This window comes from Phoenix dactylifera, chromosome 12 (genome assembly GCF_009389715.1).
Source record: "Phoenix dactylifera cultivar Barhee BC4 chromosome 12, palm_55x_up_171113_PBpolish2nd_filt_p, whole genome shotgun sequence".
NCBI classification, from domain to species: domain Eukaryota; kingdom Viridiplantae; phylum Streptophyta; class Magnoliopsida; order Arecales; family Arecaceae; genus Phoenix; species Phoenix dactylifera.
This window is the reverse complement of record NC_052403.1, coordinates 2331310-2347271: the sequence shown is the minus strand read 5'-3', so window position 1 is coordinate 2347271 and position 15962 is coordinate 2331310. Positions and strand designations below refer to the sequence as shown.

At 35.9% G+C, this 15962-nt stretch overlaps 1 protein-coding gene across 1 annotated transcript; it reads left to right on the top strand.

The window, feature by feature from the left end:
- The first annotated feature begins 2359 nt into the window (after window positions 1–2359).
- Window positions 2360–14662, top strand: LOC103695747 (nudix hydrolase 16, mitochondrial-like). The gene is made up of 4 exons (XM_008777152.3): window positions 2360–2672; window positions 4077–4191; window positions 10608–10691; window positions 14066–14662. The coding sequence occupies exons 1-4, from the start codon at window positions 2602–2604 to the stop codon at window positions 14357–14359; spliced, it is 564 nt and encodes a 187-aa protein (XP_008775374.2). The 5' UTR covers window positions 2360–2601; the 3' UTR covers window positions 14360–14662.
- Window positions 14663–15962: the final 1300 nt, after the last annotated feature.

Here is a 15962-nt window from a genome sequence, read left to right as displayed (position 1 = left end):
CAAGTGGTTCAGTATTCGAAATGCACAAGCGTCGATTAAATTGTGGAGACCAGATATTTTCTGCTCAGACACGAGGTTTGGAAGAGCTACTGGTTCGCTGGCAGCTTCGGTGGTGCCAGATGTGACGTACTTACACGAAGGGTTCGTGCCGGAGCCCATAAAGGTATCTGAGCCGGGCCCACAGGTGGGGAGGGTATGAGGAAATCGACCAAGATGCCCAACACACGGTCATTTCTGCCTACATCGAACATTCTCTTGGCGGGGTGGGGGTCCAATAGGAGCTGCTACGTGGGGATGGGCTCGTCCCTTCCTCCCCCTTCCCCTTTTCTTAAGCCCAAAAAAAAAGGAGAGTCCATTTTGAATTTGGTTAGTTTCTTTGAAAGCTAATCCAAATATTATAGTAAAATAATAAAAAAATTTAAATCCTGCCATACGCTGCCATAAATTTTGAAGACTCGACAAGCAAATGATTTGTATGGATTGCCAATGTTTGGATGCTTTCATGCCTCAAACACATGCAATGTATGTGAAAAGAAGCACACATAATTTTGATCCCTTTCTGGTCAAAGCTTGTTCTTTATTATTTAACGAGTGTATATTGAAAAATGCTTGCTAAAAAAATATGGATTGTAAAGAAAGAGTGCAAGAAAAGAATAACAGACGGTGAAATGCCCATCTTTACTTTTTTTTAACGAGAATAGCTCAATTGCACTAGAAACAATCTTATGCAGTGGAATTGAAAATAATGTGGCAAATATAATTATATTTAGTTATTGATAGATATTGACTTCAGAGAATATACAGATTTTTTAAAGATAGATCATAAACACAATCTCAAATGCAATCACAATTATTTTAAAGAGAGAGATTGACTCTAAAGAAGATATGAGGTTGCTTGAAGATAGATGCAAATACTCTATAGTAATTAAAAAACATTAAGCAATCACTTAATAGACTCAATAAGAAACACAGCTAAGAATAAACATCAATAAATAATATAGCATTTCAAATAAAGATACAAAAGTTGGATTAAAAAGAACAATGTGCAAATCTTCAAGCTTATGAATGCTGATGATAGTTATTTCTTGCAAGGAGAGCAATCCTTTGGAAGCACGGGTATGTGTTATGTTACAGGGATGAAGTTAGCAGATTTGAATGAACTCAGCTGCAAAGGTTACATATGCATTTGTTGAGGTTCTTATGATAAGCTCCATATTTATCTATCTAGCTATACATATACATATACATACATACATACATACACACATATATATATAGGGATTGATAACCTACTTTCTATTATGGTAGGTTATCAATCTACTCATTTTTTATTAGACAAAAAATATCCTTACTTTTTATAACTCTTAAGGGTATTTTATTTCTTTTTATAATCCCACATTAAAAAGATATAAAATACCCTTAAGAGTTATAAAAAGTAAGAATATTTTTTATCTATGGAAAAATAGGTAGATTGATAACCTACCATAACAGAGAGTAGGTTATCAATGCCCATATATATATATATATATGTATGTATATATATGTATGTATGTATATGTATATGTATATGTATAGCTATAGCTAGATAGATAAATATGGACCTTGATTATTTTTATTATGTCTTTTTTGTTGTTCTTCCTTCTTTTTATTTCCTTATCTTATTTCTCATAAATTTTCTATTCAAGTTAGATCTTCCTCAAACAATTTCTCAGAAAAAAAGAGTGTAATAACCTTGACCTGCTATAAAGCAAGAGGGTCTATCACTAAGCCATAAGCTCAAGACAACAAAGAGATGGAAAGGCATGATACCGTTGGGGGGGCTTGAAGACTCGAGCCGTTGGAGTTTATCCCACAGCAATTTTTACTGTAAATTTATTTATTACAAGATAACTCTAAGGTGCAGTCTAAACGACCATTCAATTACTGTGCAACTTAAAGTTGCATGTATTCAAACAAACGTGCTCGTTCATGCGGTTTTATTTATAGGACTCCAAACGGTTCTTAATGTAAGGTGATAAACAAATAAATTTGATTGTCCAAATCCTTGAGAACAAAGATCAAATTATATCATATTAATCTCAATAATAATAAAAAAATAAATTGACAGAGATTTTTTTGACAAGAGAGGGGCGGAGAGTTGTAGTAGGGACTACGGAAGCGGCACGCAATGGTCTCCCACAGACTCTTTCAACATCTGGGCTTTGGTTCGGTCGTCATCGAGGGACGCGGGGCAGCCAAAAAGCTGCTTCTTTTTGGCCTCCATCCGAACCTTTTTCGCGTACCCAGCGGCCCCACCCAACTCCTTTTGGAGATAGCATTTATTATTTACTATTATTATTAATTTCTTAACATTTTTAACGATCTCCGTATCTGCGTCTAATCTTCTTTCCTTCCCCTCGTCACCCTTCTTTTTTTAGCTTCGGAGTTCCCTTCTTCTACCGTCGCCGTTGCCGCCGCATTGGCCAATGGGTTGAGATAATGGGGCGAATCTCCGGGATGGCGAGAGGAGAAGAGTGAACAGGGATAGATATCTTCGCTTGCTTCGAAGAAGGAAAGAAGGATAAGGAGAGCGAGAGGGTGGGGGTAAGAAGGGAGAAGAGTATGTGTGATTTGGTGGCCCGCACGGGTCGACATCAGCAGCGATACGAGGCCGGTTGTCGCCTTGTTGCCGGGTCCCTCCCTCTCCCCCATTCATCTCCTGGTTCCTATATATATATATATATTAAAATTTTTCTGCTTTCTGACTTCTTTTTTTTTTCTTTCATGTTTTCTTTTCAATGCATACATACAAGAACGATTTTATTGGTTACGATTTTTTTAATTAATGTTTTTGTCTTTTTTTTTTGAATAAATTGATTGTTTTTGCTGCTGCTGTTGTTGTTGTTGTTGTTGTTGTCGTGGTTGCAACATGATGATCTTCGTCATCGTCACTTTCGCTGTCGATTCTTCTTTTCAAAGGCGACATTCCATATGATTCGAAGATTGTTTGATTGATTGTTTGTTTATGCTTGATTCTTTACATTCCCCAGTTTTGCTGATTCTTATTATATATTTTTTTCTTTAATTATCGTTGTTACCTTTTAATTTTATATATCCTGTTTTTTATTGGATGGGCGTTGAGTCTGGGTGAATTATGTAAGATCTCAGTTGACGAATTTTGGATCCTGTTTCATTGTCATGATTTAATGATATGGTTTGGTGAAGGAGAAAAAATTAGGGAGTTGGGATTTAAACCATAATCTGATATGGATATCTCGTCCCTTTTGTGTTGAAGCCCTCTTCGATTAGTTTTAAGATGATTGGTCAAGTGGAAAGCCTAGGATGAGTCTAGAGTTTGGGTGGAAAGCAACTTCAAGAAGGAATGCGTGCAAGATCTAATTAACCATATGTCGAATGGAACCTCATCATGTGTCCAAAACAATCTTTAGTTTGTAGCATCAGGTGGCTGTTTTTAGCATTCTAGCTATTCTGCAAAAATCACTGAGGCAGATGGTGGTGTTGCTGATTGATGAATTAGTTAGTCTCTGTAGGGTATTATATGGCACTGCATGTCAGCAAGGCATAAAGTTTTGCTTGATACTAGTAATGCAACGTATAATTGAGCCCAAATAAGGTGGATCCAGAGACGTTCTCAATGCTGGAGAATCCGTGTAAAATGTGAAAATTATCTTGGAGGTAGACCCAAATTTCTGGAAACAGCTTATGATTGTGCTTGTGGTAATAATTGTGGTACCATGTCGAGATGGTGGACATTTACATCACCATGATGAGGTTCTCATGATGAACTTGCATTGGCACAATATTGTTGCAAAACTAGTCAGGTCTTGATAATATTATGTGCACAAAAAAAATGTAATAACTCTTACTATTTTGTAGAGATGTTTTTCTGTGCACATTGAACAAAGTGGCTACAAATGATGTGTTTTTATATTATGCTCAAGTGCTTTGGTTTGTAGGTGATGCGTATTGAAATTTTTTAATAAATTTTCACATTGTTATGAACTAAATCTCTTGAAATTTTAATTTATACTGCTATATATAGTTTCGCTAATATATTTTCTAACACATTTCTGCAGGTGTATACCATTCAAACATAGAAAGTGTGATGAAAGTTGTGGCTCTAAGCCCAAGAAGATTGTTGAGGTTCTTATGATAAGCTCACAAAGTGGACCAGGCCTTTTGTTTCCAAAGGTGCGATAATCCCGCTCTACATTGTTATCATCACAACGAATAATTAGAAAGGAGGAAGGTAGACAAAGAAGTAGAAAAGAAACTGAATTGTTTTAGACAAATGATCGGGTTATATACATGCCTATGTGCATCTATACTTATGTTTTTATGAGTATACTAATATTCCCTTCAAGGTGGAACATGGACGTGAACATAGAAGAAATAGGTTGATGTTTTAATCACCTGAGAGCATCTGTAAGGATAACATGTATCCTGAAATGAGGCATGATTTTTTTCACAATGTTACCTTTCCTTTTAAGTGGCAGCATAATTTAATATGCTTCGTCCTCTCGGTGAGCATTTAATTGTTTACAACTAGTTTGTTAATTATCACAAAGTACTTCACAAGGTTACCAAAAACTAAATTCTTCTTTATTCTCCAAGATCTTTAATGCAGTGTCCTTGTCTTTCCCTTGCTTTAATGCAGCGACTGTGCCAAATATGAAGAAATTCTAGAAATATAAATTGAGGTTGGTGGTGTGGTGAGGATCTCCATGCATTTAGCATTTTTTTTCACTTATGTATTGCAGAGAAAAGAGCATTGTATCTTCTTCTTTTTTTTTTTTACTGAAAGAGTCTTTTCTAAGTTTCATCAACATGCATGATTATTTTGGGCAATTGGGATACACAAATTGAATTCAAAACACTCCCTTGATCACCTGCACTCTTGTTTTCAACGCAGAAGATCGTAACAAGTCAGATATTCTTTCTGTCTTGCCATATTCTGTAAACCTTTCGTTTTCTTATTGTATTCATGCAAATGTAGGGATGTGATCTCTAGTCCAACTTAACCCTATGTCATTATATTTTAGATCTACAATTTGAATCTCAAATTAACCCACTTGCTTTTCTTGTCAGTTATCATGTTTGGTTTGTATGTGTTCCTAAGCTATATAATTTTGTTGGCTCAAGGCTGGTTTGGTCCAGTGAGCTGGATATGAGCTTCACCAGACTGCAGTCTAAGCTATGCAGGTCTCCTGAGACCCAACTTGATTGGCCCTAAAATTGGTTCGCATCTGGTCAAAATTGTGTTGGTTCTGGTCTGACTCATTGGTACCTTATCTTGTCCATAAAATAACATTCTAGAATGCGACAACTTTTGCAACCTTCACAAATAAGTGATTGAGAGCAGATGCAAATCCTTTATCTGTCTCTTGAATAATTAGGTTTGATGGAGGGAGGGGAAATTGCTTAAGTGTCATATCCTTAACAACTTGATGTTATGTACAATTATTCACACAAACTATTTTGTAGCTTGCATCCTGAAGTATTATCTTCCATATTTTTTTTTCTAGGGATCATTCAACATGGGTTGGAATGGGTGGTACAGAGTACTAATATCTTCTGGTCTAGTTACTTGACTAACTTGCAACTAGTTTTGCATGTGATATATATGTACCAGAGATTCTTATACATCTTTAGCATATGACTATCTATCATTCATTTATGAAGAAAATATTTTCTGTATTAACTTGAAGTTGTGATGATATTTCAACATGTGATATTGGCTATTGGTTTTACCCTGTGGTAGTCAAAAAAAGAGCTACTACCATGACATTTTGTAAGTTTCTGACTATAACATTTTAGCATATCAGGAATTTCTGAGATTCAGCATTTCGTACATATTACATGTATTAAATTGTTGTTGTTTTGCAAATACGGTTTCATGTGATATGATTAGTTTATCATTTTAAAATTTGAAGGGATCAAAACTGTTGCTTATGCTTGCAGTTCACGGTGATTTTTGATTACAATGAACAAGATTTTGAGTTTCAGCCAAAGCCAATATGTTTTTGCCGAGGCTGAACCAAAATTGACTTTTGGTTTCGGGTTGTGGTCAGTTTTGGCAGTTTCGGTGAGTTTTGGTCCAGTTTTAGTGGTTTCAACTATTTTCTGCCAAAACTCACCGAAACCGACTATAGATTATTTTTCTGTCTTTTATTGTTGTTTAACATATGCAACTGCATTAAGTGTACTCCAGGCTTTATACATTTGTGAAGTAATTTGTTTGAAATCGATGCAATGAGCTATTTCCTGCAAGCAGTGGACACCGCTATTGTTCTTTGCTCTTGATGTTTTCAGTGTACATTTCAGTTTATCAGGCAAAATAGCTGTAAATATTCAAGTGTCATTATATTACTGGAATAAATTTACTTAGGGCTGTTTGGATATGTGACTACCGCATCCTTATGGTATCTTATACATCAGCATGGAATCTGTGGAGGTGAGGAGATGGGGGAGAGTGAAGTCTAAGGGATTGGATAGGCCCTTGATACCAGAAATCACCTTTTTGATGGTTTCTGGTATCTTGGAAATATGGAATGCAGAGTGGGTAGCTTTCTCATTACCATTTACTTCTCCCTTTCCCTGTTTCATATTTGCAAATTCTCACTCTAATGGGAGATCGCATATTTTTTTTGGTAACCATGCACCCAAAGTGACCTCTAAGGTATCTATTTTCATTTGCTATTTTACTTTCATTCACTTGCTTTCTTTTAAATTCTTTGGTTTCCTTAATTGTTCTTCTTCATTCTCCACACAACTACTTTCTAAATTCAGCCCAATCATTTTCAAAAATATACCCTGACTGCGGGATCTCTTTTTTTATTCATATGTTTTTTGTTCCATTTCTAACTTTTGGTGCAATGTGGCAAATATCCTTAGCAAACAGACATTAAAGTGACCTACTTAAGTTTAGGATCAATGTAGCTGGAAGGAGCATGCTAGAACACCTTTAAAATTTTTCTCAAGAGCATGGATCATAATGTCCACATTACATATTTTGTACTAATGGGTTTCTTGTAAAACTGGACTCTACAAGTCAATCTGGAATTAATTGCAGAAGCTGAGGTGCTCTGGCTTCTTTGTTGAGTCTCTATTTTGAGATGGCAAATGAGTTTCTTGGACTCAATTTAGCTGGAAGGAGCATGCTAAAGCTCCATTAAAATTTTCCTGAACAGTTATAAATCATAAAAGACCACCTTACATGTTTTGTACTAATGGGTTCATGACTTCATGTAAAACTGGACTCTACAAGTCATGTTGGAATGATTTGCTGTAGTCAAGGTGCTCTGACTTGCTTGTTGAGTCTCTATTTCGGGATGCCTAATGGGTTACTTGGACTTCTTAGGATCTTGTTAAAGCTGCGAACATTTGGGCATATCCTTGGTTGGCTGTGATTTATGAAGCAGGCTAGTTCATGAAAATCTAGAGAATTATGTAAGCAAGTTTTGAAGTGATGTCAGAGGACTGGTGCTCCATTATTGGGCAAATATATTTTTAGTTTTTAGAAAGAAAATATCTGCTGGTAATAGTGTGATTTATATGAGGGAGGCTTGTACAAGGATTTGTTGGCTAAGGAATGTTGTACTCTAAATCACAATATGAATGGGTAGACTATTAAGTACTCAAGGAACTATAGTGGCATCTTGAGGATTATTTAACAGCAGTGTTGTAATAGCATGATGGAAAGTTATGTTGTGTAGGTTAGGTTCTTATTCAATGAATAAAGGCAATCACTTAAATGAGTATCATAGATAATAAAATGCCTAGGTGGATTCATGCATCTGGATTAATGTCATTATAAAACAAATGATTTTGTATTATCTCTTTGAGGGATTGATGCTGCACAATAATTTCATAATTGCCATTTGACTGAGTTAGAGGAGTTGCTTCAAACCATAATGTTATTTGTCCTATTATCCATTCAAAATGAAGTTTTTGATTCATTTTTTTCCTATTAGTGATCATACTGCATACTCTTTTTAGTTGCCATCATCTTTTAGAACATCTATGCCATTCTGTTCTGATTGTCAATTTACATCTCTTGTCAATATAGACTCCTTAACAAGTTTTCTTTCCCCTCATTGCATTTTCCCCAGACTGTGGAATTTATGAATATCTAGTACTATTTACTTTAGAAAATGATGCACAACCGACAAATTTTGGAAGACAGATGAGTAATATATGCGTAATCCTAGTTTGAGTTTTAACATGCTTTGGTGGATCACTGCTCTAAAAGTTCTTTTATTGTCTTCTAGTCTAGAGGAAAATAATAAGGATAGAAAAGCTAGATCTTTAGCAAGATATAATCTGCAACCTTAGGTATCTGGGCCTTTTCATGAATGCCTCCAGCATCGTTTGTCTTATCTTAGCAACATCTCTCTCTTAATATCCATAGCGATGATGATCTTTTGCTTTTGTACTCAATGAACATTCAAGAGGACGGTTTCAAAAGTGATAAAGTTAGAAACTTGAGATAGATAGGTGAGCAGAAGAAATTGAAGTTGGAAATGTTTTAGTATCCATCAGAAAATCCTTTTAGCTCCAACAATTATTTTCCATCCACTGAATGAATTGCTAATCACCATGGTCGACCATAAGGAGGAGGTTACATTAGCATAAGCTTGACACACCTAACTGTTTCCTTATATAACATTTGAAACCAATTTAAGTGTAGAGTTTGTTAGCTAAAGAGTAAACCACAAAGTCCTAGTTGGAGATTAGAGAAAGTTTCGGAAGGCACTAGTATCATTTCTAAGCCAAACCAACTATGAGAAGAATCACTTGCAACTAAAATATCTAAAAGATCACTATTGGCATGGAATGAAGAGCAGGCCCATGCCAGGCTATTGGGTTTTCTACTTGGCGTCAAGTAGTGGTGACCTGTATCAACCCATGCCAGTCCAACACTGGTTGATATGGCTAGGTACCAAGTCAAGAGTCTGTTATGACTTTTTTCCCTCCTTTTTTACATCTCAGCATGGCATGGCATGGCAAAAGCTTTTTTGGCATTGGTCCATGCCAGTGGCACTTAAATCCTTGTTTTGCTTGACTAGATTGACCTGCTTTTGATCCGTAACCAACCCAAACATAGCCCGGTCCAATTTGAACTGAAATTAGTTGGACTAGGCTTAGGAAAACAGAACCTGTTTCAAATATGGATAGAATTTGGATCACCAAGTCACCCATTCTGTACCTAAACTGACCTGAAACTAATATTATATATTCTACACAATCTTCCTTAATTTAAGTAACCATTTTTCTTTTAGTAATAAGCTATTTGTTTTTTAATTGTTGTATTCTTGTATAATATATTTATGATATAATTAAACAACCAAACATAGCCTGGTCCAATTTGAACAGAAATTAGTTGGACTAGGCTTAGGAAAACATAACCTGTTTCAAATATGGATAGAATTTGGATCACCAAGTCACCATTCTGTACCTAAGCTGACCTGAAACTAATATTATATATTCTACAATCTACACAATCTTCCTTGAATTTAAGTAACCAATTTTCTTTTAGCAATAAGCTATTTGTTGTTTAATTGTTGTGTTCTTGTATATTATATTTATGATATAATTAAACAACCAGTGTGTAGATTAATAAAATAAATATTAAACCTTACCCTACCTGACCCATACAGGTATGAATTAGGCTTGCATTCAAATTCTTGTTGTGATTCTTATATGGATTGGGTGCAACAACTGATCCAACATGACCCATTTGCAGCCCTACTTTGTGGTTGGTACATATCTCTGTGATTCTTAGATTTTTAATTGCTGGCTTCAGCATAATAACTATGTGAAATCACTGTTCCATCATATAGACTCTAATTATGGTGATAGAAGCAAGCATTTTTGATTGTTCTTCTCTATGAGATTGGCGTAAATTATGATTCCTGCTGCCGGTGGAGGTTGGTCGACCTAAACCTTAATTTAAATGATGACCAATCTATTGCTTTTGAGCTTTGAAACCTCATTAATTTTTGACTGCCATTTGTTTTAGAACAAGAACGAAACTTAGCTTCCAAAACTCGACTTTCGTACCTTCATGTTGCTATTTCCTGGGCTTCCATTTTCCTGCATAAGTTTTCCTGTCATCTTTATGAGCCATGGTTTGGGCTACATCACCAAGTGAAAACAGATTATCAAATTTTCTGGCCAACTCCTGAGTGGTGGTAGACGAAGTCCTAAATAGTGGTAGATGAAGTATAATGTCTACAGTGACCTAGAAGCAGCTAAAGATAAGAGAAAGGGAGATATTTTTTTCACTTCAATATATTCTATGGCATATTTCCTTTCTGTCAATTTTGATGCTCCCACAATCTTGTGTTTAATTTTTTTGGCAGATTCTTGCCTGCTAACTGTTCTTTGTTTTTTGCTAAGTCCCAATATTTGTAAGGGCCTTTTTACATGTGGTATGTGGTGTGGTAATTTTATTCTGAACTCCTATAACATTGTTATCACTATGTTTCTCATCCTTATGGTCTTGTCATTCACATGCATGGGTATTTCTTTTTGGTTTCTTGTTTTGATTTTTCTTACTTATGAGGATGCTCTAATTTTATATTCTAATTATCTTGTCTTCACAGGGAGGATGGGAAAATGATGAAACTGTTGAAGAGGCTGCTGCAAGAGAAGCTCTTGAAGAAGCAGGAGTTCGAGGGGATATAATGGTATCAATGTTATTGCTATTCTTTCTTCCTGGAATGCACCTTAATTGATCTAGTTGTATTAATACGTTACATATGTGAAAATAGATATAATGATTTTAATTATCTACATGAATGTTGCTCACTATACATGTGACACTAATATGTTACAAATTATTAGGTTTAATTAGCTCAACAATGAAATTCAATTACCAAGGAAGCCTAGATAGATTTTTTTTTTATTTTCCCTGCAGGTTAATTTTAGTGAAGTTTTAATAATGAAAATTCAAAGCCAAGTGATTTTTTTTTTTTTTGAAATTTGAAGGCATATAAATTTTTAAGCATATTCCTGTGATATGTAGAGCCTTTGGATATATAATGGAGTACACCATCATGAGGCACTCATATAGTGGTATGCTTGTAACACAATCAAATTATAGTGTTTGTTCTTCATAATATTTTAGGATTTTTCAAAGTATTTTATCAATTTTGGCTTGAATGGAGACACTATTCAGCAAACTTGTATTAGCCCAGCTGATCAACCAATGTGTTAAACCAGACCCGCATATTTAATATTTGATTACACTGTGATATACACATTTACATTGAAGGACATTGTGAAAAAAATTCAACTTTTAGTAAATGGAATGTAGTATACAGTTTGGCATGTTTGTATGGCACAATTCTTTATTGCAATCATGCAATAAATTCTTCTAAATTTGCTGACTTTTCAATTTAATACTAACCGGAAAACTTTTTCTCCATGGTCTTGACTATTAAAAAGATCTATAGATGAAAAACCATGTGAGTCTTCAAAATTTGCATTAAATTTTTATAAAGAAATTGTACATTATGAATTCTCTTTGATAGCCATATCTTATCACTTGTAAAGATCATGGCAAACACACTACATAATATTAACAAAAATTTATTGTACAACTTAGTCAAGTTGCACATGGCACACAATATGAATTGTGCTAAAAAATAGCAAGTTAATACATGGCCAAAGATATAAAAGGCATGTGCCATGCTAGTGAGGCATGGCATGTAGAGGAGGCAATTGCTGGGTATGAGTCATACTTTATGTGGATTTGAAACTAAATATGAATAGATATGGCAGGCCCTATGTGTGATTTGATATTTACAAATAAAAGGTGGCTCGGTGCAGGAGGCCTCCACAATTGAGGGGTTTGAGGACAATCAAATATATGCAGCTTTACTCCTACTTGTGCAGAGGCTATTTTCATATTTTGAACCTGTAAGCTCTAGGTCGCAATGAAGCAACCTTGCTGTTCCGCTGAGGCTCACCCTTGTGATATGATATCTATAAATGACCTCATAATATCTAATCCAACTTCAATAATATTTGGGTTTTCATTTTCAGTTTTGGATCCTAACTGTCCATGAGTAAAATACAAGGTGGAGGGATGCAGGGTAGGACTGTTGGAGGCAAAGGGGTGGCAAAGGGAGACCAAGGTCGATAATTTTTGGAGGATAGTGGATTCCGGAGCAAGGTGGTGGGTCGATGCATGGTACACGAGCTTTATTTTTCTCTAGGTAGGGTCAATGTTTTTCGTTTAGGGTAGAGCATTTGGGTGGAGGCGGTTAGGAGAGTTTCTTTGGGGGGAGGGGGGGTGGATAGGAGTGTGTATGAGTTCATATGGTAACCAGAAACTAGAAATTTTACAGAGTAAACATCTATAAGGTGCTTCTATAGATGCACATTGTAAGTCCAAAGTTGTATTCTTGTAAATGGGGAGAAACTATGCCAGTAGAATTTGCTTGTATGTACTCTTTTCATTCTCTCGGTATAAGAACAAAGAGATACTTGTGAATTGATCAATTGCAGATAGGAGAAAAATTAATAATAGAGAAAGTGAGAAACACTAGAGGTTGAAGGTCTGTAATCCTTTGTTTAGGAGCTTTTACCTGGCACAATCTATTTCTGACCATATGGGGGTGGCTGCTAATGACATGGTTGCTTCTTGCAGGCTTCCATTGAAGATGTTGAAGAATTTTCAGAACCTGTAGAAGAAACATCAGAGGCAGGGTGGACAGAGTGGAGTTGTGGCTAGGCCTATAAATGGATCTGATTTTGAATCAAATATAGAAGGAGGTGTTGGAGCTGGTAACCTCACAATGATCTGGTAGCGGACAGCATTTGGATTGGAGTTGACTATATCTCTATGATGACCCAATCTAATTTGATCAAGACTAAACACTGGCATACCATATACATATAAACCATCTTACTTCCCGACCTAAGCTTCAGTCTGTCGCTCTCCCTCTGTCTTCCTCCAAACCTTGGGTCCTGCACCAGCCACCACCATGTCCCAAGTATGCTTCCTAATTCCTCCCCATTTTCTGACTCCTTTAACCCTCCTATGCCCGATCCTTCCATCATCCTTCAAACCCTAACCAAAAGAAGAGGGATTACATTGGGTATCCAGTTATTTACATATCTTGATCAAGGTTGAACTTAAGCTGAACGTCTGGATTGTCAGATGGGGTAAATCAGATTTTTTGGGTTGATTGTTCCGACTTGGATTGCCTCTGATCTGGTTTGAACCTGATGGAATATGTTCAAAATTAAGGGGAAAATTTTAACAACATTAAAAAGGCCCAAATAATTATTTGCACATTAAAATGTTGGCATATTCGTTTTAGTGACCATTGTTTTGCAGTGCTGAGTACTTTGAGGCACAGTAAAATTTAAGGTCAAACATAAAGGAGCAACAAGGGTAAGCATGCGTTACACTAGTTGAGATGGTTCAGAGATTACTGAAAATTTGAGGATCTTGAGTATTAGAGAGCAGTTTTGATCTCTTTTAGAAGATCAAGAATAAGAAGAATGGACCATGTGGATGGACCAAATGTAGATGGAAGTTTCAAGGAGTTTTGATGAAAGCTTAACCCAAAGTGGCAGTACCCCAAGAACCTATATTATTGTTGAGTTATAAAGACTGAAGAGAGTTAATAAATCGGTTCTAATAATGCTTGTTGGTTTTTCTTATGTTTACTTGTTACCGAGTCATAGTATATTAGATAAAGGGATGATGGCTGCTAGCTGTTTACTTAACTAAATATAAAGCTATTTACTTGAGCAAGAGCTTGGGAAGAAATTACAACGAAGTGTTAAATAGTCCTTCCTTTTAATGATTGAAATACATAGATTTAATGATGTTCAACTCAAAATTTTGGGACAAGGCTTTGCTGATTCTTCTCTTTTTGTCACCATAAAGAAGGCTTTATGTTTGTTACTGATGTTTTCTTTCATGCATTGCCCAAGTTTTGTTTATTTGGTTCTACAAACTACCTTATTTATTCTTGAAGGGATTCTACAAACTCTTGTTCCTTTTATCGTTTGAGTTGCAAACTGGTTCGTGCTTCCATCTCAGGAATTTTTGGCATTCTATTACTTCAAAAGCAAAAGTCATCAAGATGAGTTCTGCCCAGAAGGCTTGTGCAAAGCTGCAATGTTTGCTATGCATGTCAAGGAGGAGCTCGGCTCATGGCCAGAACAGAGCACACGCCATCGGAGATGGCTTACCATTCCTGAAGCTGTGGAGCAATGTAGGCATCCATGGATGCGGGAAGCCCTTCTTGAAGGATTCTCAAAGTGGCATGCCAATAACATGATGAGTGCTGAAGAGGATCATCCTGGCCCCATCAGTTCGACCCCAGCAAGATGACCCAGCTCTGAGTCCTAGGCTTTTTTTTGCCTTTTGTTTCATGAAGATACAACAACAACACCAATCTCCAGATGCTTTTCAACCTCTTCTTATTTGAATATGTACTGCTGACTCTGGATGTATTTGCACATTTTTTTTCTTTTTTGTTTCAAGAAGATCCAGAGACAAACGCGAGTGCTCTTCTGATGTTTAGCTGTTGACATCATGCTACTTGGGCTTGTTCTGCCTGGCTTTTGATGTTTTTGCATTTAGTTTACAAATATGCTTTTTTAACTCCAGTAAACCTGCTTGGCTGCTTGTTCTCCTGCTCGTGTCTGGTCTGATGATTCTCATGATAAAATTGTTCCTCTCTTGCACAAGCTTTGTCATTTGATCCAAAAAAATGTTGGAAATATCTTTAACCAATTTATTTCTGCATGTCTTGATCATGTGTCTGTCTCTCCCAGTTGAGTACAGTTTTCAGTGTTTGGAGGATTTAGTTTGTATGACCATATGATTTACTTACGAAGTAGGGTGTGTATTTGCAAGCTTGCAAGAATGTAACGACAGGAGCAGCGGCACCAATAAGTTTATTGTCCAAGTGGAAATTAAGCAAACCTTTGGAATTCTTCTTGTATAGGTCAGTGTATATCATCCACCAGCCGGAGATTTAGTTGCCCGCATGCTGGAGTAAATCTAAATTTTCGTCCTAAAACTGGAATTGCTGTCTTGATGCATGCCTATGATCATTAATGTATAGTTAATCTTGATATTCTGATTTCTGAATAATCTCATTCCTACAGAAAAATGAACAGATTAACTATATGTGGTTCCAGATTAACTATATTTGGTTCCAAAACTTATACGCATCCAGTTATTCAGCCTCATATATACTCAGGTCTATAGTAGAAACTTCAGACTGGACAAGATTATGCTAGGCTAAGTTCGTGTAAGCATCTGTTTACAGTGATCCAAGTTTTTGAATTTCTGATATAATGAAGAAGTGACATCAAGTTAACTTGAATGATCCTGTATTAGCAATCCTAATCAATACCTTTATTCTTATTTTAATAGAAGCTAGAAGGGTTTAAAATGATCTAGCAAACACATTATTGGCCATCTGGTTTCACACTAAATGATATGACATAATACAAGAAAAATAAATATGACTTGCTAGAGTCATCCAAAATTAGATTTACTATAGAACTAAATGTGGATATGGCTTGCAGAAATCTAACAAGTAACAACCATACACATCAGTCTATTTGTAAGCAACTTTGGTTAGGTCTGGCTCGGTCTCAGGTTGTTGGCATTATGACTGATGCAAATCTGAGCCTAAATAGAAAATTGGGTCTAGATTTAGACCCAATTCAATCAGTCAAATGAGGTCTCCGTTGATTTTTGGGAAAAAGGGAATTTTTTGCAACCTTAGTCTGTATTTGCAAGTGGAATAAAGAGGAATAAAAGTTTCTTAATTCATATTTTCCAACTCTTTTGAGCCACTCATTTGAGCGCATAGAATAAATCACTTTTTCTGATGGGCAGAAAGGATATATTATGCTAGTAATGCTCAAGCTAGAGAATTCTGCACGTTACTCAGAAAACTAGCAGATATCTATATACC

Coding starts and splice junctions, on each gene's coding strand:
- LOC103695747 (XM_008777152.3), top strand. CDS start 2,602: ATGTGTGATTTGGTGGCCCGCACGGGTCGACATCAGCAGCGATACGAG. Junction 4,192..10,607: donor CAGGCCTTTTGTTTCCAAAG/GTGCGATAATCC, acceptor TTGTCTTCACAG/GGAGGATGGGAAAATGATGA. Junction 10,692..14,065: donor GAGTTCGAGGGGATATAATG/GTATCAATGTTA, acceptor CTTCCATCTCAG/GAATTTTTGGCATTCTATTA.